The sequence below is a fragment of the Chiloscyllium punctatum genome, chromosome 37 (assembly GCF_047496795.1).
Source record: "Chiloscyllium punctatum isolate Juve2018m chromosome 37, sChiPun1.3, whole genome shotgun sequence".
Classification (NCBI taxonomy): domain Eukaryota; kingdom Metazoa; phylum Chordata; class Chondrichthyes; order Orectolobiformes; family Hemiscylliidae; genus Chiloscyllium; species Chiloscyllium punctatum.
In genome coordinates, this window is record NC_092775.1 from 22,369,091 (window position 1) to 22,392,082 (window position 22,992).

The 22,992-nt window shown below is 40.5% G+C and overlaps 1 protein-coding gene across 1 annotated transcript in view; it reads right to left on the bottom strand.

Annotated features, from left to right (window-relative positions):
• The window catches only part of LOC140462935 (proto-oncogene tyrosine-protein kinase Src-like), a 174,905-nt gene that overhangs the window by 54,312 nt on the left and 97,601 nt on the right, over positions 1-22,992 (bottom strand). The window contains exon 3 of the mRNA XM_072556443.1: positions 11,816-11,915. Coding sequence (XP_072412544.1) covers positions 11,816-11,915 — 100 coding nt within the window. The remainder of the gene's footprint in view (positions 1-11,815; positions 11,916-22,992) is intronic.

Here is a 22,992-nt window from a genome sequence, read left to right on the forward strand (position 1 = left end):
GCTTGCTCCCTGTTTCATGGACAAATGTGGTGGAGAGGATAATGGTCCTTTCTGCTATGAATTGCCAGAGGAAGCCACGCTATCAACCTCTGCAACCTCACACTGACAAAACCACCACTCATTCCAATTCTGACAGTGCACACACTTTGCACCAAGGCTCACGAACTACAACTTACACTTTTACATATTTTGTGTCCACTCAAAGGCTCCGACCAATCTCATCCTCGCAAATCAGGAACTCTTCCATCCCTCGGCACTTGTTAATCACACAGAGAGTGTGCCCCTCGATCACTTGTACCCTTCCATCTACATCCATTATATTCAACTCTTCTCTTTGTCTTTGTCCACCCTCCAGACTGACGTCCTGTAATCCCTGGACTGATTGCATTTGACCTGCAGAACTGACTGTGTCGCCACCCAAGCATTGAGAGGACATGGATCCTGATATTGTGGAAGGACAAAGTACCTGAATGATCATGGTTAACCCCTTGGATTGGAATAGGATAATCCCCTTGACTGACTGTGGCAGTACCTCCTCACTCACTGTAGATCCCTTCAGCCCACTAAGGACAGTTCCCCTTTGACTTTCATCATATCAGGGATGTACCTATACCCCCTGGTGTGCAACAGTTTTTTAAAAATTAGCTTACCAACACCTCTCAATAGTAGTTAAGGACTGTCAATAAATGCTGGTCTAATCAGCAATATCCAAAAAAATGCATGGTCAGTTGTTTGAAGTACATGCAGTGTGTTTGCCACATAAATTGCTGGCATATGCTTCAGGTCTAAGGTTCGCTGGCATAGCACAGTGTCACATAGTGACATATCTGCCCACCTGACTGTTCAGCACTTCCCACTATGAGAAGCTGCCTGCAATATGAGTCACACACAGGCTGGTAGCCCATAAGTCAATGCTGACATCAGTGAGTGCACATTAAGAAACAATGTGAAGAAGGCAGAGGTAATCTCCCAGCAGTTAGGGATATAAGATGCACCCTCTGTCGCTGCACTCAATGTGTCCTATAGAAGCACGCATATTATTGGTGTGTCTGAGCGCCAAAGTACAGTACTGAAAGACTGAAATGAAATGAGAGTTGGTCCAAGAAAAGGTGCAATAAGGTGTAAGGCTGGAGGCCCCAGAGCATGCAGGGACACTGTCCTAAAGAACCAGTTAAATGTCGGCTGAGCCACACATTCAGCAGGCACCTGCTCCGAATTAAATGTCAGGAACTTGTGCTGCCTGGTTTATTTGGGGATGGAGAGGAGAATTGGAAGTGACATTTAAATAAGCTGAGTTAGGGCTTTAATAATACACAGAAGTAGGAGAAAGTGAGGTCTGCAGATGCTGGAGATCAGAGTCAAAAGTGTGGTGCTGGAAAAGCACAGCGGGTCAGGCAGCACCTGAAGGGCTCTGGCCTGAAACGCCGATTCTCCTGCTCCTCGGATGCTGCCTGACCTGCTGTGCTTTTCCAGCATCACACCCTCGACAATACACAGAAGTAAACTAGTCACCATGAAATGGCAAGATTCTAAAGTCGCTATTTAAGGCTTGATGGGAAAATTGGACAAAGTTTTCTTGAGTGGCTTATTTTTTTCCATTCTCCCCATCTTTTACTACCTTTCTCACCATGCCGCATCAGGGAGCAGAAAATTCCACCCACACAGAAAGATACTTAACACCTTATCACAGCAAGTCGTTCTCAGCCAAAGGTTCCAGCATTCTCTCATTTTCACCGTTCAACAATTAATCCTATTGTCAGTGCAATAGGAAAGCGAAGACATTGAATGCATAGTACATAGGTACACTTGAACCTCCTGATCTGCCCCAGTTAAAAAGAAGCAGCTCACCACCACCACTCAATGGCAATCAGGGACAATCCAGTGAATGTTGTCCAGTCACCACACCCACATCCTGTGAAGGAATTCAAAGAAATACACCACAAACCAGGCCATTCAGACCATACCAATTCTTGTGCTTCACCCAATTTCTTTTTACTCACTCATGAGATGTGGGCAGCTCTGGCCAGGCCAGCATGTATTGCCCACCCCTAATTACCCAGATAGCTGATAAGTGCCAACCACATTGCTGGGGGTCTGGAGTCATATGTAGGCCAGACCAGGTAAGGATGGCAGTTTTCTTCCCTGCATGACATTAGTGAACCAGATCAGTTTTTTCAACAATCAACAATTGATTCACAGTCATCATTAGACACATTAGACACTCACTGAGTTCAAATTCCAGCATCTGCCGTGGCAAGATTTGAACCCGGGTTCCCAGATCATTAGCTGAGTTTCTGGATTAATAGTCTAGCCAGAAATACCACTTGGCCATTGCCTCCCCGTTTTCCTCCTCTCCTTTCTTGTCTAGTTCGATCAGTATTACCTTCTGCTTCCTTCACCCTCATTACCAAACGAGATTCTACTGATATGTCCCTATATTGTTTGCCTCACCCTGCCAGCAGGTCCGAGACGGAGGTGCAGAGAGGAAGCGGCGATCTGGAGTTGCCAGGGATTCTCAGCATCTAGTTTCTATCTGTCTTTAATACATTAGGAAATTGCACACTGATAAGGCAAGATTCAATGTGGATGAGAGTGAAAATGAGTAAAAATCCCATTAGTAGCTAACTTGCTACTCAAGGTTTGGAACCCTGTTGGAAAATGTAACTAGTTGTTCCTTTGTTGAGATAAGCCTCCCTCCCCTGGTCATACAATTCTCCTAGATTTCTTACCATAACCCATATCATTTGGGGCATTATAAAGTTCTGCTGTACAGGTTTACATGGAGACCCCGAGTGGAATTCTCCCCTCCCTGGAGGTGTTGGTAAGGGGAAATAACTGAGTGAGTTCCCCTGGTGAGTTACTCACCTTTTCTTGTCACCTCTGGGTAAGGAAGTTTGCTGGGTACTTTTGTGACCTGCCTTCCCAGTGGATGAGGAAGGTGATTGGAAAACCGGAGTGACCCGCTTTCTGGGTTGCTGGGGCCTACAATGCCCCTTGAGGGTGGGTCAGAGGCAAGGAAGGGGAGGGGCAAGAGGATAGTCTCTGAAAACCATCCTTCTGTGTGAAGGGACATGATAGAATGATGGAATCTCTACAGGGTGGAAAGAAGCCATTCAGCTCGTCGTGTCAGCATCAACGCTTTGCACAGCATCCCACCCAGACCCACAACCCCAGATTTACTTTGGCTAATCCAACTAGCCTGCACATCCCTGGAGACTGCAGAGTAATTTTGAATGGCCAATTCACCTAATCTGCACATCTTAGGAGTCTGGAAGGAAACCAGAGCATCCAGCAGAAACCCACGCAGGCACAGAGAGAATGCACAAGCTCCAGGCAGACAGTCACACATGGCTAGAATCAAATCCGGGTCCCTGGCACTGAGGCAACAGTGCTAACCACTGAGCCAATGTGTCACTGTGATGACCATTTAGAATGAAGATGAATAAGAATTTCTTCAGCTAGAGGGTAGTCAATTTGTGGAACTCAGTGCCACAGACAGTTTTGGAGGTCAAGCCACTGAGTGTCTTGAAGACAGAGATCGATAAGTGCTTCATTAGTAAGAGGATCAAGGGTTACTAGGAGAAGGCAGAAGAATGGAGTTGAAAAACATATCTGCCATGATTGAATTGTGGAACAGACTCAATGGGCTGATTGGCCTAATTCTGCTGTTATATTTTATGGTCTTAAGGTCATTCCCAACACTCCACGATGGGAGTTTGGGTCACAAGACAGGGGCAGGATCAGGATTCGACTGCGATTAATAGCTGCTACTTTAGATTAGGAACAGGCCTGTGATTACTACCTGTAAACTGCACAATGGCAAAGGGCCAATACGCTGATTTTTTTTATTTGCTGAGGGACCTGAGGTGGGGTGGGGGGAGAGGGGGGGAAATGTCCACAATTTCCTGCTGTCATCCGTCTGCCAGTTCCCTACCATGGTTTTGCCTCAGGGCGATTTTCAGGGATGGCAGTCTCAAGTTGGGGAACTGGGTTTGTGTAATGGCTACTCATCAGCGAGGATCTCCGCTGAGACCGAAGGATCAAGGAGGGACTCAGGCTGTTGCCTGGTGGCAGACTAGGATGGCAGCACTCCACCCAGTTAGAAGATCCCTGCCCCCATAAACAGCATAGCCAAAGGGTCACAGCTGAAGCTACTGACTGTCCGATGGAGGGATTGCTTACTTGATTATAAAATAAAAGTCCCGTTGAGGGAGTCTCCACCTTAAAGCACATTTCCTTTCTCTCACCGACGCTGACAGCTCCATTTTTTATTTTAAAAGCGGAGCCATCAATCTCTCCCTGGAATTTCTTGTATGGGAGGCCACCTTAACTGGACAGGGTCTATGGAAGCAGCAAATTATTGACTGGCTCAGAAATCACCCTCAGTGTATAACCGACCTACCTTCATGACGTTAGGATGAGGATAGACGAGCAATATCTATCCAAAGTTTTCATATTCAGGAAAGGAAGGGGAAAACTTGCAAAAAGTAAAACAAAGCTACCATTTACAGTTAAGTAATAATAAAGTGCAAGATGAGGGGTGCTACACATATTGGATTTTTTAAAAATGTAAGACGTGTGATCTTTAAAGTGGAGTGGGCCAGAGGAAGATAACTTTGACAAGGTTCCCCATGGGAGACTGATTAGCAAGGTTAGATCTCACGGAATACAGGGAAAACTAGCCATTTGGATACAGAACTGGCTCAAAGGTAGAAGACGGAGGGTGGTGGTGGAGGGTTGTTTTTCAGACTGGAGGCCTGTGACCAGTGGAGTGCCACAAGGATCAGTGCTGGGTCCTCTACTTTTTGTCATTTACATAAATGATTTGCATGCGAGCATAAGAGGTACAGTTAGTAAGTTTGCAGATGACACCAAAATTGGAGGTGTAGTGGACAGCGAAGAGGGTTACCTCAGATTATAACAGGATCTGGACCAGATGGGCCAATGGGCTGAGAAGTGGCAGATGGAGTTTAATTCAGATAAATGCGAGGTGCTGCATTTTGGGAAATCAAATCTTAGCAAGACTTATACACTTAATGGTAAGGTCCAAGGGAGTGTTGCTGAACAAAGAGACCTTGGAGTGCAGGTTCACAGCTCCTTGAAAGTAGAGTCGCAGGTAGATAGGATATTGGTCAGAGTATTGAGTACAGGAGTTAGGATGTACAGATGTTGCGGCTGTACAGGACATTGGTTAGGCCACTGTTGGAATACTGCATGCAATTCTGGTCTCCTTGCTATCGGAAAGATGTTGTGAAACTTGAAAGGGTTCAGAAAAGATTTACAAGGATGTTGCCAGGGTTGGAGGATTTGAGCTATAGGGAGAGGCTGAACAGGCTGGGGCTGTTTTCCCTGGAAAATAGGAAGCTGAGACGTGACCTTATAGAGGTTTACAAAATTATGAGTGGCATGGATAGGATAAAGAGACAAAGTCTTTTCCCTGGGGTTGGGGAGTCCAGAACTAGAGGCGATAGGTTTAGGGTGAGAGGGGAAAGATATAAAAGGGATCTAGGGGGCAACCTTTTCACACAGAGGGTGGTACGTGTATGGAATGAGCTGCCAGAGGAAGTGGTGGAGGCGGGTACAATTGCAAAACTTAAAAGGCATTTGGATGGGTATATGAATAGGAAGGGTTTGGAGGAATATGGGCCGGGTGTTGGCAGGTGGGACTAGATTGGGTTGGGATATCATGTAGGCATGGACGGGTTGGACCGAAGGGTCTGTTTCCATGCTGTATATTTCTATGACTCTACGACTCTATAACTTCATAATTTTTGAATGTTTTTAACTGCATGACCTTCAGTCAATCTTTAAGTTATGTAAAAAGCACAGCAAGAGATTTTGCTTCAGCTGCATTAAGCAATTCAAAGGTTTGGCTGTTTTGAAGAGATTGCTTTTTCTCTCGGGGCTATTGCTGAATCTCATATGCATATTCTGAAATCAAAATTTGCCATGATTCTGTACAATCAGGCATCATATTAAAATAGGATTGCTTTTAAGAAAATGATTTTTTTCAAAACATTATGTAATGTTTTCATGAGAGGGAGATGGTTGCAGTTTGCTAATGCTGCTGAATATTAGCAGTATTAAAATAAAGAATAAGCATTTTAGATCACCGTATTAATTCACTAATGTGACTGATTGTAAATGATGAAAGATTACTGTTAACAAATACATAAGACCATTTGTTAGTTATACTAGTGCATGGCAGGTAGTTACTAAGCAATTGTTTTAATTCAAAAGGTTTTAAAATGTTTCATTGGTGTCTTTGAATCCAATTTTTAAAGAGTGTTTTTGAAGCCTGAGAAACAAGAAAGGTTGCCAAAAATGATCAGAGCTACAGTTTTTACAATATTTCGCTTTTTTGTTTAAACCTATTATGCCAATAATAACTGGTTCAATCTTGGAGGGTTTTAAATTAGCTCAAAAATAATCACACAGACCTGATTATACTGCATACAATTTACATTTAAATTTCAACAATCCCTTGCATGGATTACGGCAATCTTGGATGAACTGCTCTGAAGAAACATCACAACAGAGTGAAGATTCTACTCCCAAGAATTTCAAGGGCCTCCAAATCAGTATCAAAAATCTCTCTCTCTCTTTCACCTCCAAATCTTATCAACAATTAATTATATGTCTGGAAATTTTATTCTGGTGAGATGAGAAGAACATGTATCAGAACTGTACTTCTTCCCAGCACAATCCTACCAAGATGCTCATAGTTATCTGATTGTTCCCATGCAAAGAGTCAAAAGACCTTCTGACACCATTTATAAGAAACGCAAGACCATTTGTGAATGTTCGACACAATCTTCAGGATTGTCTCCAAAAGCTGAATCTCAGCTATTTCAGGCAGGCAAGCAGCCACATGCTGTGAGCACAGAAACAGATTAAAGTGGATCTACACAACAGGCTTATTTATCTGCAATAATTCTAAATTACAGCCATAGGCTGGCTTCACTGACATCAAGTACAGCAGAAAGTTTCATTGAAGGCTAGCTCAAGACCAATCAAATGTACCCTGTCTGAGTAGTGTCACGCATAGAGAGATAGTGCATATTTGGAGACATAGTATAGTTGGGCACACTATATCAACAAAAAACAAACTGGTGCTCATTTATGTTTGTTTCCATACTTAATTCACTGCATTCAAATTGTCTTTGTGCAAGATGTTAGTCCTCTTTTTATTCCAGGAAGCTTGCTCGACGAATAACTGATAACAGCCGTCAGAGTGGCAAGGCATTATGTGCGCATCTCGAGAATCTATGAGTTCAAAGGTATAATCTGGTTCATTCAACAGCACAAGTTTTCAAACAGAAATCTCTGAGCCCCAAAAGCTCCACATGTCTACAGAATCAGTAGATTCCTGCCCTGTTCTCAGTTTTTCTTTACTTGTTGAGTTGCTAAAACATTTTTGCCATTACAGGACATCAACAAATATGGTTCACTACAATGATAACATAACAGCTCAAAAGGAAACTTCGGTGGGGTGGACCATGACTTGTCACTGATTAGCATCTTTTGGATCTGGTTATGATCAGTTAGGAGTTAGAAGGCAGGCCAATCCATTGTCCTCCTGGTTTACACACTATGTTGAAGTTTGAAAGTTTTGCCTACTCTCTGAAGGAATGCCATCATGTAGAGGCACCAGTGTTGGACTGGGATGGACAGTGGGAGAGGTCAGATGACACCTGGTTATTGTCCATTAGGTTTATTTGAAATCACAAGCTTTTGGAATATTGCCCCTTCATCACGTGAAGGGGTGATGCTCCGAAAGATTGTGATTTCAAACAAACCTGTTGGACTATAATCTGGTGTTGTCTGACTTCTGAAAGGGTGGGTAGAGTAGTGATCATCACAGGAGCTGACACAATATATGCAAGCGATCTCCTGATCTTTAACATTTGAAAACTCTCCCTTCTGGTCCACCATGTATAATTGGAAATTCTTTCCCAACCAAGAGAAAGGCTTTCTACAGTGGTTGCACTCAGAGTTGCATAAATTCATAAAGGGACAACATATTAAAAAAGGATAAATATAGATACCAATACAGACCTGCCATCCAATCTCCTAAATTTAATCAATGTTGCATGTGAAAAAAGAAAAGGGCATTAGATTATACCCATGCAGTACAAGTCATGACTTTAAAGAAAAGCAGTAGTTACAATTTATCATTCACTAAAGCAACACACAAGATTAAGAACACTTCTTTTTCTAACAATTCCAATATAGAAATTTCAAATGTAACAAAAATAATAGACTTGCCATTCACTAAGGATAGTTATTAACAGCAAGGAGTTATAACATTTTCTCAACAAAATGTTGTGTCACATTATTAGAAAATAGAACAAAAAGAGGCCAATTTTGACTCAGGACACCGAAGAAAAGGGCACAATTGAATCAATCGCTCATTGTATATCTCTCAAACTTTTATTTGCACCAACTTCATTGGGGGAATTGCATAAAAGGAGGCTTGCCGCAGCCTGGGTTCAATTCCCAGTCAGGGAATGATGGTCTATTGTTCGAATTCTTGTGGTGCCGTGGTAATGTCCCTATCTCTGAGTCAGGAATCCTGAATTCAAGTTTCACCTGCAGTGGTTGTGTTATAACATATTTACACAGTATGATTAAAAATACTATAACAGGCTGCTCAGTCAGCTATACCATCTGACACTAACACCAAAGTCAAAAAAAGCTTTTGTGTTTTTATTAAATTTACATCTAATGTTGCCTTTTCTTTAGCAGGTACAAAAGTAAGAAGAGTCAATCTGCTCTCCATTGTAAGTACATTGATTGGTTCAGGGGCTGTGATGGCATAGGGTAAAAGGTGAACAAAATAAATACAGAATTCCTATAGACTCTCATCCAATTGTGCAGCAGTTAAAAGCATGTTAGAGCTTGGAATGGTCTGACAAAGTTTCCCTAAAGTGGTAGTTTCTCTTCTTATGACACTGTGATTCTGATAAAATGTGGAGAGGCAACTTAAACCAACAACAATACTTAAATGTTGGTAAAGGACTATTGCTTTCAAAAAAGTGAATCGTAAGGCCAATTGTATATATCCTTTCATGGGATGTGGGTCATTGGAAATGCTAACATGTGTTGCCAATCGCTAATTGCCATTGATCTGCTTGGCTTACTAGGCCATTTCAGAGAGCTGTTAAGAGTCAGTCGCAGTGCTGTAGATCTGAAGTCACACGTAGGCCAAACCAGGTTAAGGATAGCAGTCTTCATTCTCTGAAGGACATTAGTAAATTGGATGGGGTTTTGCAACAATTGATAACAATTTCATGGATACCATTAGTTAGACTGGTTTTATATTCCATATTTATTAGCTGAATTCCATTTCCACCAGCTGTCTCTGGTTTGTGAGTCTATATTACTGCTTCACCACCTTCTCCCAAAATATAACATATGCAAACATACTCCATAACCCTGTTCCAAAAACCTAGATTTAAAGGTCAATTTAAGCCAAATGCAAGTCAAAGTAATATCCATAAAATGTTCCATCCATTACATTCCAACTGAATTTATGCTGAACTAAATCAAAAATCTTGCGGATTTAAAACATGAAGATTATAGAAGCTCAATAATTATCCATGCCCTATCCATTAACTCAGTGGAAGTAACTGACAATGGGAAAAAGAGGACGATGTTAACTGAGCAAACAGTGAAATTAGACATAATGTGGAAAAATTATCTCACTAATAGTCACTTCCCTAACAGTTATATCTATTGTTATACAGAAAAATTGATAACAATTATTAAACTAATTTTCTCTTCTTATGCAGCCATTTTCTATTTCATAAAATTTACCTTCTAAACTGCATTGCCTGCAGTATGATCAACACAAAGTCTTTGAAAAGAGAATGCAAGAATGGCTGCAAGAGTGATTCCTCGCCTCTCTACTAAGTTCATACTTGAAATTGCATTTCCATATTGAGGAACTGAGTGGAAGTCACAAGATTCTATTATGGAAGCATAAAAAATCAAATTGAATCATCCACTGGTAACATACTGCTGTAGATGCACAGCAGTATGTTACACACATACCCTTTTGACTACTAAAGAAATATAACTTGTGAGGACATGCTTAGAACTGAAGAAAGTATCCTTTCATGCTTACCTACTGACAAATACACAGAATTCCTGACAGCTGCTGAAATGGGTGTTGTTGGCACAGCCTCCCTAAACAGAATACTATCTCCTTTGCTAACTGTTCAAAGAGTACAAGATAAGATCCTTTCCAAGAATGGCTTCCCTCCTGTCTGGTGGTGACCACACCAAGCAAGTCTGGCAAGGCAAATACTGATGCCAAATAGTGGACTCAGTGCCCTTACTGTTATATCAATGTGAACTTGGTTGACTTAGTAGTAATGAGTCAGATGGGGAAACAGGTTCAAATTCTGTTCCAGAGCTTCAGCATTTAATCTTAGCTGACATTTCAATATAGAACTAATCAATGCATTGTTAAAAATCACACAACACCAGGTTATAGTCCAACAGGTTTAATTGGAAGCACACTAGCCTTTGGAGCGACGCTCCTTCATCAGGTGATTGTGACAATCACCTGATGAAGGAGCATCGCTCCAAAAGCTAGTGTGCTTCCAATTTAACCTGGTGTTGTGTGATCTTTAACTTTGCACACCTCAGTCCAACATCGGCATCTCCAAATCAATCAATGCATTGTATGAGATGAGAACATTAAAAGCCACAGTCCCTGCTTAGGGAGATAAAAGACTCTATTCAAAAGAGAAAAGAAGCTTAGCAATCAGCTGGCACCACCAAACAGATGAATCATTGGACTTGTGTTTGTGGGATTTTGCTCTGGCCAACTTGGCTGAAACATTCACCTGCAGAGTCTGCATTTCAAAATTGCTTTCTGTGTCATTTTTAAAAGACACTGTTTGGAGGCATGGTAAGGTGCTGCATAATTTTAATTCAGCACTAAGCACAATTGTATTTCAGTTGATACGGCTTGACAATATACTATAAAAAAAAGCATGTCCCTTTAATAAAACTTTGCAAGAATGTTAAAAGACTGGATTCAATATGACCCTACCACTCTGTCAAACACTGAAATGGATTTCCCAAATGGCTCAACAGTAAATTAAACAGTAATTGATTAGGGTAAAACGACTGAGAAAAGACACCAAGGGATTTTTTAAAGAATCGTTAAGGATGGCTGCTAAGATTAATTCAGCCACTAAAGTTTTGATCAAGTCAAAAATGGTACACTAATTGCAAGGTTAGCAGTGGTTGGGATAAGCCTCTGAGAAGGCAAGTGCAAGGAATGTCAGACACACACACAGTTCATCAAAGGAATGTTTTCGATGCCAAAAGAGCTTTTAAGCAACTTTTATTTGTTCAATAATGTAATGTGCTGTTGGCAGTGCATTGCATTTGCTAATTTGATGGTGTGCATTAAATATTTGACAGACTACTTGTTGAATATTCACAGAGAGGGCAGAATTTGGTAAATAGCCCACTCTGTCTGAACAACACTTTCCCTTAAAATGATGGAATTGTCCATTCAAAGCCACTTAAACTGGCTAAAATGTTGGCATGTAAATTAGTTAAAAGCAGATTCAGAATACACCGTTTGGAACTCAATCCTAAATAACTACCTTAACCTAAGAAAGCTGGGCTGGTCAGGAAGATTCATCAGATTAATTGAATCTCCTCGGATAATAATATTAAAAGCAAGTGGAGGAAGGAGGGAAAAAAACCCCTGAAAGAAACGATTCACTGTTGTTCATCAAATGTTATAGCCACAATAAATTCCAGTGACGTCCACTAATTTCATACTTACGTATTGTTAACAATCTGTAGTCGCTCCCCTTTGTTAAAGGATAGATCACTTGCCGTCCTGGACTCGTAATCATACAATGCCACAAATGTGGTAACTCCACCTAGAAAGAGAGAGAAACATCTGAGAAAATCACACCCTGCAGAAAGCTGCAAATGACATCCCTATTTAGTTCACATTTTGCAGGGAACACAAGCCTGTCTGCTTGCTTTCATGTTGTTTCCCTTGAACTCTCTTTCTGAGTTACTATCTGCTGCTTGAAATACAGGTGCATGTGGCCACTAATGATCAAACAGCAGGGACTAGGAGTGTTTCTTGATCAGATTGCTTTATCATCCTTAGTGAGCTACCATGTTTCATCACCAACTTTATTGCCTCAGTGCTGCTGGATCTATCAAAGGATATTTATCATCAGAATTGTCTAGCTTGCAATTGAAAAATAATGATACATAAAACATGACTGATTTTTTTGGCAATGATGCAGAAAAGCAGCAGACAAGGAAGGAATGCAGACACAGTGACCTAGAGGTAGTGCTGTGCCCGAATGTAGGAGGGGTAGTGTGATTCCAATGAAAAGCACTGTCCGTCTACATCATGATGTCAGTGGCTAGATCATCATAAATTGAGCAGTTCAATCCATTACGATTGAAGGATATGTTTATATAGCACCTTCAGTATACGAAGAGATTCAGAAACAAAAATTCCATAACCGGTGGAGTAATTTTGAAAAGTAATGTTGGATACTGAGCAGCTAATCTGTATCCAGTAAGCTCCCACAAACAGCAAGGTGATATAGAATGGATAGTCTGTTCAGTTGAGATAAACGTCTCCCACAAATTCCAGGGATAATTCCTCGTTCTTCTTTGAACGGTACCATGGTATCCTTTACATCCACCTGAGACAGTCATGGTGTATGTCTCAGATAAAAGCAAAGTGTAGCACCCTTTCAATATACACTGGGCTGTCAGTTGGTTGGGTTCAACTCAATTGGTTGGATAGTTAGTTTGTGAAGCAGTGTGACGTCAATTGCATGGGTTGAATTCACATCACTGGCCAATGTTACCGTGAGGGACTCTCCCTCTCACTGTCTCTCATTGCCCAAAGTATGGTGGCCCTCAGGTTAACACATCACCAGTCATCTCTCTTGAATGAGAGAACAGACCCATGGTCTGGCAATACTTTGGCGACTTGATGAGGGACTGTCAACCTTGGTGTTTGTGCTCATGGAAGATGAATAACCTTCTGATTTAGCGGGGAGGAGCCACTTTCAAACCACTTCTTGTCCCAAGATAATAATGACATGCTGCAGCACCCCACATTCGGGACCCCACAGCACAGTCTTGGGCTGGGTGTTGGACTAATGAAGCACGAAAGTCAGCCTAAACAAAAATGGGTGGACTGTATGGTGGGGGTGTGATGCAGAAAGTAAAGAGAAAGTAGTAAGGAACAGGCTGGGTCTACAATAAGACAAGCAAAAATACTTGCAAATTACAGTCTTAAGTGGCCCCTTTAAGAACAACTGGTTGAGTTGCTCAGTGGCTGAAGGAGGAACATCTCCGAGACACCCGCACCAATCAACCAAACCACCCCGTGGCCCAACATTTCAACTCCCCCTCCCACTCTGCCGAGGACATGGAGGTCCTGGGCCTCCTTCACCGCCGCTCCCTCACCACCAGATGCCTGGAGGAAGAACGCCTCATCTTCCGCCTCGGAACACTTCAACCCCAGGGCATCAATGTGGACTTCAACAGCTTCCTCAGTTCCCCTTCCCCCACCTCATCCTAGTTTCAAACTTCCAGCTCAGTTACTTTCTCCTTGACTTGTCCGACCTGCCTATCTTCTTTTCCACCTATCCACTCCACCCTCTCCTCCTTGACCTATCACCTTCATCTCCTCCCCCACTCACCCATTGTACTCTATGCTACTCTCTCCCCACCCCCACCCTCCTCTAGCTTATCTCTCCATGCTTCAGGCTCACTGCCTTTATTCCTGATGAAGGGCTTTTGCCCGATTTCGCTGCTCGTTGGATGCTGCCTGAACTGCTGTGCTCTTCCAGCACCACTAATCCAGGCTGAAGGAGGAGTCCACAGCATAGCTTGTACTACCAGAGTTCGCAAAGAGGCGTTAGGAAAAGAGGCTTGAAATTACATAGAAGAATGGGTATGAGTCCTGTACACCTACAGAGCAATGCTAACCAATAAGATGGATAGTGTACATTGGATGCAAAAAGAGGAACTCTGAGATTCAATTTCTAGTAAATGTTTCAACATTGTTTGTCAACAACAAAAAAAAGCCAAACACATCATAGATTTAGACCCCATCTCCTCTCAACAAAGCAAATATGCGATTGAGGTATCAAAGAGCATTCAGGCAAAGAAATAACATGACACAAGAAAACTTCTTGAAGGAGTTGCTAACAATCTACAAAGGTATGCTTCATTTAAATGAGAAAGCATCAGAAAATGTGAAACATTTTACAGAATTGTTGCAGAAAACAAATTAGCACAATTCCAATGTCTTTTGCCATAAAAATCCATGTGTGTTAATGTGGGAATAAAGTCACCATTGTACCAGAGGGCTGCTCTCTCTCGTCAGAGAGATGGCTGGTGGTGGTTTAGCCTGAAGGTCACCATTCCTCAGACAAGTAGAGAGATTGAGAAGGAGAGTCATTCATGGTAGGCTGAACTGATGCAAGAACTGAACCAAAACTGTTGGCATCACTCAGCATGCAGCCAACTGAGCTATCAGACCCCCTGCATATATGGTGCACATCACAGAAAATGATGTAGGACAGGGTTAAAGTAAAAATTAAAACGTCTTAGACACAGGTGTCACACATCTCAAATTTCCAAATCTTCAATGCTTTTAAATTTTAGTTGTAGTTTCCAAAAAGTTTTTAAAAGCGACAATCTATCTACATGCTCGGGTCAAAGATGTTGTTTCCTAGCTTGCATTATCTAGTAAAACATTTTTATGAACAATACTAACTAATTTGCTGGTCAAGCACACTGGATACAAATTTCCTTTCACGCTTGGTGGTAATACCACTTAGTGTAGCTCAGAACAACATAAGACATCGGTGAGACATTTTGTGAGACCAGCATAGCTGAAGAAGGAAGTTGCAGGGGACACTCGAAAATTCCACGTTCAAACTAAAATGATCTCATTTCAGGTTTGCCACTGCCCTGAGGCAAACGAGTTTTGTTCTTCCCTTTTGCGTTTCAATTGTATTTTCAAAGGTAGATTTCTCAGTTTATTGATGAATGAAATGCACTGGAGTAAGGCAAGTTCTTGGCTTCCATGTGTCCCTGACTATGAAATATTAATTCTACCAGATTGTGCTGGGAGATGACAATAACCTTTCTGCTCTCCAACAGAAACCACTGCATCGGTTTTCTGTCAGTGCTTTTCCAAGCAACAAAAATCATCATCATGGGAGAAATTGTTTCCCTTCACAAAGGGAATGAAGAGGAGAGGGCATAGATTTAAAGAAATTGGCAAACGAAGCAGAAGTGACATGAAAATAAAACTGTTTCATGCAATGAGTGATTAAGTCTGGAATGCACTGCCTGAGATATGGTGGAGACATATTTAGTTGAGGCATCCAAGTGTAAATTAGATTCTTATCTGGAAAGGAAGATCATTCAGGATTATAAAGAGAAGGTGGCATAATGGCACTAAGTGAGTTGTTCATTCAGACAGACAGCGCAGACATGATGGGATGAATGGCTCTCTGTGCTGTAAAAATTCTAGAAATTTCCTGGCACTTATTTGTACATGACAGGAGATATCATTCCACTGGCTTATGCCCATTTTTCTCATTTAATTAAAAATACGCCGACTGAATCACAGCAGTCTCTGAAAATGCAATTTCACCAGATAAAAAGATAAGCAGGCAACTTTCTTGGACTGCTATGTCTAAATTGTAGCTGCTTTTACCTTGTACCACCAGTTGTCAGTATGTGGGTCTTCCACTGCTGTGTCACTCAAAATATAAATGCTGATTTTTTTTTGGCACTGCAATCCAGAAGATCCATATTTACGAGATATCCCCACAGGGAACTGCACTTCTTGGAGCTGATACAAAGCACTGATTGATAGCCGAAATACAATTTCTTCAATGGGACGATGAGAAAGGTCAAAAGGACATCACATTTGCACACAGCGATTCCTTGTAGTGGCATTATTCTTCACTTCTACCAGAAATGTGAGTAACCTGAGTCCTGCGGATGGGTGAACTGGCTCCCCTTCTTTATTCACTCGCTCCCTTGGTTGGCCACAATGAGATTAATTTTAAAAGGATCCGTTCCCTTGTGCATACCTTTCTCTCTGACTCAAATGAACTTATGATTTCGAAGCATAGTGCGCACACACACACAAATTAAGAGATGTATCCAAAAAGATACATTTTAAAATTAAGGATCAGTTTCTGAATTATTCATGATGAATGAAAAATTGAATATTGTGGGTGTTGCAATGGATTTTACAGTAATATTGATAGTTGAAGTCCATTTTGAGGTTTTTAAAAATCATTCAAGGATGGGGGCATTGCTGCCTGGGCCACCATTTATCGGCTAGCCCAGAGGGCAATTAGGAGTCAACCACCTTGCTGTGGGTCTGGAGTGGTGTGGAGGCAAAATACACTATAAGTTTAGACCTAGATTGACAGAAAGTACAGACCAGGTTTCTCTACTTAACAAGAACTACATTTTGCGACAAATTAAAAGTTTCCAGTCACAGGTTAGAAACCACCGACATATAACCACCAGTTAAAACTCTAGCAACTTTGTATTATTCTCTAAACACTCATGCACAGATACAGTCAGGTTTTCTTTAAACATTGATGGTATGATTGGAGGGAAATACTAGGAAAGCAGTTCAATGGCTCCTGTCTGCATGGTCTGCTGAACATGTGCTTGCCAGGGCTCGCTCTTCAATGATCTCTCTCTTCTCCAAGTACTTTCACTTGCTTGTAGGAGACACAGAGTGACTGGTTCACAACATATTACAGTTCTGACTTATTGGTTAAAAGCAACAGCTTGCCTAGATGGAAAATAAACTGTCTTTCTTCAGGCTCTAAAATTGTTTTATTTCAGAGTCAGAGACAGCACTTTCTTTTTTGAAAGTCCAAAGACTCCTGGCAGTCTCATTCACACCCACAAGTTGTTCAATTAACTATGAGCCAATTACAATTTTGTTGGCAGGCAGAAAGCTTCTCATCGACACTTAGTCATCAGTCCACAGACCAATTAGCTGCCTGCTGGTGACTAAATCTAATTTTCTTTACACACTCCTTGGCTCCAGTTTGAATTCTGTAACCTCTACCAGTGCTTGAACAAACAACAGTATAAACAGCATTTACAATAAGTGTTGATAACTTGTTTTTTCAAAGTGCAGCAATCCCTTCCATAGTCCTTTGTTTTTAAAATAGTCCTTTTCAGATTTTAGTCTAAAATCAAAAATACAGAAAAATAAAAAGATTTGATCTTTACACCAAATACTTAGTGAGTTTTTTATTTAAATGTATTGGTATTGCCAAATTCATTTGGCTATAATGCCCTGTGGACATATTTGCACTCTCTTAAGCAATTATAGCTTGCATTTTATCTCTTTGGCTGATATAGCTTTATAACAAGCAGAAAACTATTACAGTGTCATCTGTTGCATCCATTTACTCTTTCCCAAAGTTAAGCTATTACCATTAAAGTAGGAAAGAACATCTGGGCTAGATATCCAACTCATTTTCAGAATTAGCTGAGTGACTAAAAACAGATGACTACAACGAGAGTAAGACAATGTTCCTGAAAAGGACATTGCATTAAGATCCATTCAATTTGATTATGTAATTCAGTTCTAGCGGAAAAATCTGAAGAATAGCTCTGCATCTTGACGGAGTCAGATGTGTCTCCCAATAGATTGAGTAACAATATCTAACTAACTAATGTAACTTGTACCTCATTGCAATCACACATTAACATATAAGTGGAGAAGGTAAGATGCTCCCCTTGTTAAAACTTGATGGTGCTTGTTCCTCTATCACTGTAAACCAAACAGGCTTTTAAACCCAGTCAGGAACAGAGAAATAGTGGCAGCATCTTTCCAACCACAAATTTCACATAGCCATCAGCTGTGGGTATCACTATTTAATAACATAAGAAATCATGGTGAAAAAAAAAACTCTACCACAGAGAAGAGGACCAAGTGAATTTCCAGCTTTAAAGACTATACCACGTTAAGAATTATTCATACAGACAGACAGAGAGTCAGCAGCTGCAAATGCTTGAACAAACATGCAGTTACCAGGAACCCATGGAACAATCAACATGACAGAAACAGTACTCCAGGCTATTGTCTTTCTTTTCAGACTTGGTAAGAAGAACAGAAAGAAACAATGTGCGCTAGAAAGAGCTTAGAGATGAGTCTCAGCTGACAGTGATAGATTCGATCGGGAAGGGAGGATCTGTCTTGGTTACAGCTGGAAAACTCTGAATAAATTGTGCAAACATCTCATTGGACATGGGAACAAACTGTTAACGGTGCAAATAAAAATGCCCAAGAAGGCGACAATGCTGCCGTAGCGAATGGATGCCATAAGACAAGGCCAAAGCAGGGAAAATCAAAGGCCATCAAGATACTTAACACTGAAATTGCAGCACTGGAAATGTTGCAGAGAACAATTAAGGTGACAAAGTGAATAAATTGAAAACTAAAGTAGAGAAAATGTAATAGAAGAACATACAAGAAGAGCAAAAGATCTATAATATAATTTTTAGGTGGAGAAATTTAATGCAGCTGTAGATACAAAGCTTTATTTGGGAAAATTCAGGAAAAAGCCTCATGTTTTACATTACGCCAGATAAGGTGTGCAGTTACTCATTTTGATCACAAGAAAGCAAGAAACTTTTATTCTGCTTGTAGAGGGTGGGAAACTTCCATAAGACCACAAAATGTAGGAAAACCCCAGGGATCAGTTTCAATACAAACATTACTGTTAAACAGAATTGGAAGCTTTAAGAGGAAAATAATACTGCATTTTTGTACAGGACCGTTTAAAAGCTATGGGACAAGGAAAACAAAACAGCATTGTTATTTACAGAATTAAAAGTCTTCCAAGAAAAAGAAATTACAGCAACACTGCGATTCTGTTGAATTTAAAAACCACAATATAAGAAGAATAAATAATTACATCAAGAAATTGTCACAGGAGAAATAATACAACTTGTAAAATCGAACATTAGCAAATGACAAAAGGGAACATAGGATTGGACATGTTGGAGAAAATAGTTCTTAAGATAGAAACTGCTTCCAACTTAATTGCTAAATCACAAGCTGAGCAAGTACATATACGTTTATCTTCGGTATGACCTAGAACTAATGACTTTATGAACTACTGAAAAAAAGAAGAAACCCTTACTTTTAAAAATGTCCAACAAGCTTTTAGAAGTTACACAATCTTGGAAAAAATAAAAGATTTGAAAGAGCAAAATTAAACACGAGTTCAGCATCCAGGATCAATCCATGAGTAACTCCAATAATGATCACTACAGGTTGTTGACAAATCTGACTGTAGAGCTTTGAAATTAGAATTTGAAATTAGAAGAGACAGAATTGTTGGAATCATTGATCCACTCTGACAAACAAAAGCTTCATCTGTAAAATTACATATCAAATCTAAAGGATGTGCAGCGGTAGGATGCAGTTTTTACAACAGCAATGTGATAGAATCAGCAGCATTAGAAAAAAATACTCAACATATTCCTAAGGAAATTTAGTGATTCAAACAGCTCAAGTTTTAGAAAATCTGTTAATCTCAATAGACATATCATTAATTTCAAGTGTCAGCATATTCTCTGATCCAATTTTGTGGCTGAAGAAAAGAAAGTTACAGCCTACAGAGAGAAAACCACAAGGTGCAGATGGGTTAACTCTCAATATTGAAATGTATGCTATAAGTCACTGTGCAAGATAAAGAGCATAAAAGTTGTGAAAATATATTAAAATGTATGGTTGAGAACAAACACTGTTCAAATTTGAGTCTGCACACTGGCCTTCACAGCTTTGAGGTAGTTCAGCTAGTTCTAGGAGATAACAAACAGATTAATAAAAGCACGTTATTTGAAGAAAAGTTAGCCAGAGGACCATGAGTCCAGGAACAAATTTTTATTGTCTAATTGGTCAACAGGGAATGGTAAAGGTTTTCATTGAGCTTCCCATAGTGGCATGACCCAAAAAGAAGCATCTATTGTTGTTATCTATGTTGGAATAAAAGAATTGTTTATATTATAAACTGGAAGAAAATCAGTGATGAAATAAGAATGGTGAAAATGTTTTCTATCACTATCAGCACTGAAGAACCATCAGAACACAGAAGTCAGGGGAATTTTTGAGCAGATACTAATACTGACAGCAGGAATAAACTGTGCAAGCCTTTCGAGCTCATTGAGAAATCTTTAAGTGAAGTTAAACAACTAAATTATCTGCAAAACAAATCATTGTCACCGATCTGAATGTCAGAGGTTTCAATGACAGAAGTGCACAGAGAACATTTCAAATCATTTCAAACATTGTGCAAAGGAGAATTATCCATACCAGTTACAACAATCATGCTCAGCAGCAATCTTCCAGTAGCACAACTGAGGAAAATATGTGATGCACCGGAGTAACATCCATGTAGGGAGAATGAAGACATCCAAATGAATAAACCAGTTGAAGGAAAGCATTTACATACTTCGACACGGATCAACAGCAAATTGAAAATAAAGCTGTGCTTATACAAAATGAAGATGAGTTACGTACAACTTCACTGAAACCAGATGAATGCCTACAGATTCAAGACCTGTTCAATAAGAAAAATAACAAGGTAAAAACAATGACTGCAGATGCTGGAAACCAGATTCTGGATTAGTGGTGCTTCGAAGCTACTTGGATGCTGCCTGAACTGCTGTGCTCTTCCAGCACCACTAATCCAGAATAAGAAAAATAAGTCTGACTCAGACATCCAAGATACAGCAAAGTAAACAAACATTTTTTCCACCAAGCAGCCATCTTCCATGTTGGAAATTTGTGAGATAAAAGATCACTTAGATGTTGTTATGGGAACGCTACCCAATTAGGCAGGGAAGAGCTCCTCTGTGAAAGACATTCAGAAGATTAATGGTCCACCAGACAAGATAATGTTTTAGTTAGCAGGAACAATGTCCTCTGAGAAGGACACCTAAAAGATAAATGATCTTATTATGGAGAGAAAGGTTACAGGCAAGGTCAAGATTAGGATCACAGTCAAGTGTCCATAACCCAAAGACCCACCAATCTTCCAGGTCTGAAGAGAAAGTGTTCTGAAAGAATTGTGCAACTTCCAGAGCACCTGAATTTGTGAAGTTGGAGACGTGGGCACAGATGGAGCAGACAAAAATGTAATTGAATCCATAAATGTTTCCATTAGTAGGAGAGACTAGGATCCGGTTGCACAGTATCAGAGTGAAGGTGTGACCTTTTAGAACTGAGATGAGGAAGAATGTTTTTCAGCCAGAGGAATGGTTAGTCTGTGGAACCCATTGCCACAGAAGGCTGTGGAGGCTTGGTCATCGTGTGTATTTAAGACAGAGATAGATAGGTTCTGGATTAGGAAAGGATTAAGAATTACCAGGAGAAAGCAGGAGAATGGGGTTGGGAAATATATCAGCCATGATTGAATGGCAGAGCAGACTCAATATGTTGAATGTCCTCATTCAGCTTCTATACCTTGTGGTCTAGTATGGTCTAAATGTATAAGTATTAACTGCAAAGGGAGAAGCTTGGGAGAAAGATCGCATATAGTTTTGTTATGATGCGGTTATTTTATAGATTACATTAAACTCCACCCAACCTGATGATGTCATACCATCTTGGGCGGGTAAATTGAATGAATACCTCTGAGTCTTAAAAGGGAGAGATGTCTCATCAATATCTCCCAATAGTCTTAGTAACGATGTCAAACTAACTAATGTAACTTTTACTAAATTGCTATCATGCAATATATTATATCTTAGGGAGACAGAAGCCTCTTCTTAAGAATAGTTATTCCTCTACCACTTCAAGAAAAATAAGCCCTCGAACCCAGTCAAAGAAAGAAATGTTGCCAGAATCCTTTTTACCACAAATACCACAGGCTCCTTCCCCGTGACTCCAATCAATGGCAAGTTAATGAACTATTTCAACAATCCAAAAGTGTTGCTGTTGTGTTCATTGGACAGAGTTCAAAGAACAATCCAACCATGTATTCCCGATTTATAGTTTGCTCATATGTGCAAGACTTTTTAAATCAATTTAGCTCCGAATGTGAAAGGGCAAAGAACACATCAATTTATTATAATATAAAGAACAGCAACAAAGAGCCAATATTGCATACAGGCCCATCTCACGTGTCTGCCTTTCACTGCCTAGTAATTGGTATGTAGTGTATTATGAATATTAATTGTTTGAAGGCAGAATGTGAAAAGAATGGCTTCTCATTCAAACATCTTTCTTGATTTTGCTTCACAGCACATCAATGACCTTGATACTGACAAAGGTTGTGGATAATCAACAGCTTAGTTATACAAAATAGGAATTTAAGACCTTTAATAAACAGGATTCCGGAATGCTACACAGTTGTGACTTAGTCAGTAGCACTCTAGCTTCTGAATTAGAAGATTCAGTGTTCAAGTCCCACACCAGAGCCCATGCATAAAAACATGACTAACGCAGGACTGAGGCAGCGGTATCATTGACACTTTAAGTCAAGGTTCTGCCTGGCTTCTCAAGCAGATGTCAAACATTTCATGATATCATTTCAAAGAAAAATCAGGGATGTTGTCCCTGCAATCTTGGTCAGTATTTCACCCTCAACCAACATCATAAAAACAGATTATCACTTTGCTATTGCTTGGGGCATGCTGTGCTCAAATTGGCTGCCCTGCTTCCTATGTGACAATAATCAGAGAATCCCTACAGTGCAGACAGAGGCCAGTTGGCTTATCAATACTCTGAAGAGCATCCCACCCTATCCCCATAACCTGGCATTAATTACCTAGCCTGTGTACTATGGGGTAGTTTAGCATGGCTGATCCACCTAACCTGCACATCGTTGGACTGTGGGAGGAAACTGGAGCACCCAGTGGAAACCCGCAGATACAGGGAGGACATGCAAACTCCACACAGTC